This window comes from Notothenia coriiceps, unplaced genomic scaffold, assembly GCF_000735185.1.
Source record: "Notothenia coriiceps isolate Sejong01 unplaced genomic scaffold, NC01 NC01_scaffold00016187, whole genome shotgun sequence".
NCBI classification, from domain to species: domain Eukaryota; kingdom Metazoa; phylum Chordata; class Actinopteri; order Perciformes; family Nototheniidae; genus Notothenia; species Notothenia coriiceps.
In genome coordinates this window covers 1-2,370 of record NW_011348888.1, presented here as the reverse complement: position 1 = coordinate 2,370, position 2,370 = coordinate 1, and the positions used below count along the sequence as shown (strand labels likewise).

At 40.4% G+C, this 2,370-nt stretch overlaps 1 protein-coding gene across 1 annotated transcript; it reads left to right on the top strand.

Annotated features, from left to right (window-relative positions):
* Positions 1 to 795: 795 nt before the first annotated feature.
* On the top strand, positions 796 to 2,274 carry zc4h2 (zinc finger, C4H2 domain containing; the record flags this gene model as incomplete). Its single annotated transcript, XM_010775787.1, has 3 exons — positions 796 to 985; positions 1,713 to 1,884; positions 2,098 to 2,274. Coding segments are annotated over exons 1-3 (402 nt in total), but the record flags the coding sequence as incomplete, so codon positions are not given.
* Between the last annotated feature and the right edge of the window lie 96 nt (positions 2,275 to 2,370).

Here is a 2,370-nt window from a genome sequence, read left to right as displayed (position 1 = left end):
ACGCCCTCGGACCCCCCTAGAGGAGGTTAGGTCCCCCCCACTTAAATCATGTTCACATGGATACTAAATACATTTGCACACATCTTGTGTCCATATCTTTCTGTTTCGGTGGTCATGCCACACTGCACATGCATGGTAAGAGGTTGCTTTTTCTTTGCACAGCATGAAAGAAAGGCCAAATGAATGGGCTGTGATTTTAGTTTTTTTAAGCAGAGGTTGAGTTCAATAATTTGTACGGCCCTCGGAGGATGTTGTAAAAATTGAAAGGAAAAAGGTTCCCCACCCCTGCTGTAAATAATAATAAAAACCCTTGATTTATAACTTAACATTGATCTGAGTATATTATAAAGAATAGCCAGTTCATTGAAGCATTATAGCACAGGCCTTTGTCAGATGGTATATTACGCTGTTTTTTTCCTGCTTCGAATAGTTCTCTCTTTTTTCACCATACCTGTGTTTGCATCACTGAACCTGAATAAATATGATTTTGCTATACAAGATACAAATAGTTAGGACAGTTTGGATGTTGAATACTTCTTTCCTACATAATGGGTAAAGGAACAAGTAGAGAGAAATGTAGGCTACTCTCCTTATTGTCCCTTAATTAATATGATCATATTTCTGTTTTCAGTTTTCCCTCCTTGTTCGTCCCCTATTCAGGAGTCTTCGTTTAGTATCATAACTTATTAAACGTTACCATAAATATTAATGTTCAATAAAGTTGTTTGAATCTTTGTGTAAATGAGGATTAAAAGGGAAGTGTCGCTCCTGGTGCCACCGTGCCACTCACCACACGTAGCCACGGTTTCACACTGCGGGCGCGTCCTCGTTTGCGCGCTCACGAAGGCTATTGTGTTTTTATCAACAAGGAGACCACCGTGGCCTTACGGGTTACTGAGCTGACCAGCTGAAAGAAAAGACACTGTACCACCATGGGGGACGAACAAGAAATAATGTGCAAGTTAGAAAACATCTTGGAAATACGGTAAGACTTGACTGCGGAAGAAAGGGAATTATTGCTAGGTGCGTGACACGTCTTGAGAAACGTTATCTGAGCTAATGTTAGCCGGCCAAGAATGAGCCCCTTGGCTGCGCTTTTGTTACCGAGCTAGCTAATAGTAGCCTGTCTGCTGAGAACCCTGTGTTTAATGAGTGTTTGCTATTCTACTTTTAGCTCGTTTCCAAAAGGTTGGGAAGTTATAACCGTTACAAGGCAAACAAGTCAAAGATACAAATAAGCTGTACGTTAAGGTGAATTTTCGAACGACACATGTATAAATATTCCAGATGTGTACCAGCCAAATGCCAGATGCGCAATGCTAATTATTTCGGTCGGTAAGCTAGCTACTTAGCTAGCAAGCTTATCTGCCTGTCACCATCTCACTGAATACCAGTCTGTTTGTTTGCACTCATTTCTTCTTTTCAGACACGCTTAGTAGCAGCGTAACAGACGTGCATAATATTAATTCATGCACTTAATTCATTAATTTGCCGCTGCATTATTTGATGATTTTGCTTAACAACAATGCATTGCGTCTATTAAGTTATTTATTATTTTAAACACATTTATATAAATTCACGACAGAAGGAAATACATTCGTACTGTTTTAGATCTTGCTGTTTTTTTTTATTGAATTAAAACTTCTCTTTATTTTATTTGTAAGGGAAATAACCTGACAGCTGGTGTCCTTTGTCTGTGCTACTGTCTGCAGGAACAAGACTGTGCAGATGCAGAAGATCAAGTCTCGTCTTAAGGTTGAGTTTGAATCTCTGGAGTCGGAGGAGAAGCACCTGAAAGAGTACAAACAAGAGATGGACCTGCTTCTACAAGAGAAAATGGCACATGTGGAGGAGCTGCGGCTTATCCACGCAGATATCAATGTGGTGAGTGCTAGATTCACAGAAAAAGAGCTTTTGAATTCTCAGTTTGGATGAGTATCGTTAGCAACAGCAATGAGAGTATTGGTATTGGATGAGCAACACATGATAATGATATAGTGAATGTCATTTTAGTGCCTGTATTATTTCCAGAGGTACAACCTTGAAAAGCATACATGTTTTCTAATTCTTTTGAAATACCCAATCCTGTCCTCTCAGATGGAAAGCACCATCAAGCAGTCGGAGAATGACCTGAATAAACTGCTAGAAACAACACGCCGCCTGCATGATGAGTACAAACCCCTGAAGGAGCATGTTGATGCCCTCAGGATGACTTTAGGTCTACACAGACTCCCGAACCTGAACGAAGAGGAGGAGAAGCTCTCCCTGGAGTTAGTACACACACACACACACACACACACACACACACACCACACACACACACACACACACACACACACACACACACACACACATATATATATATATATA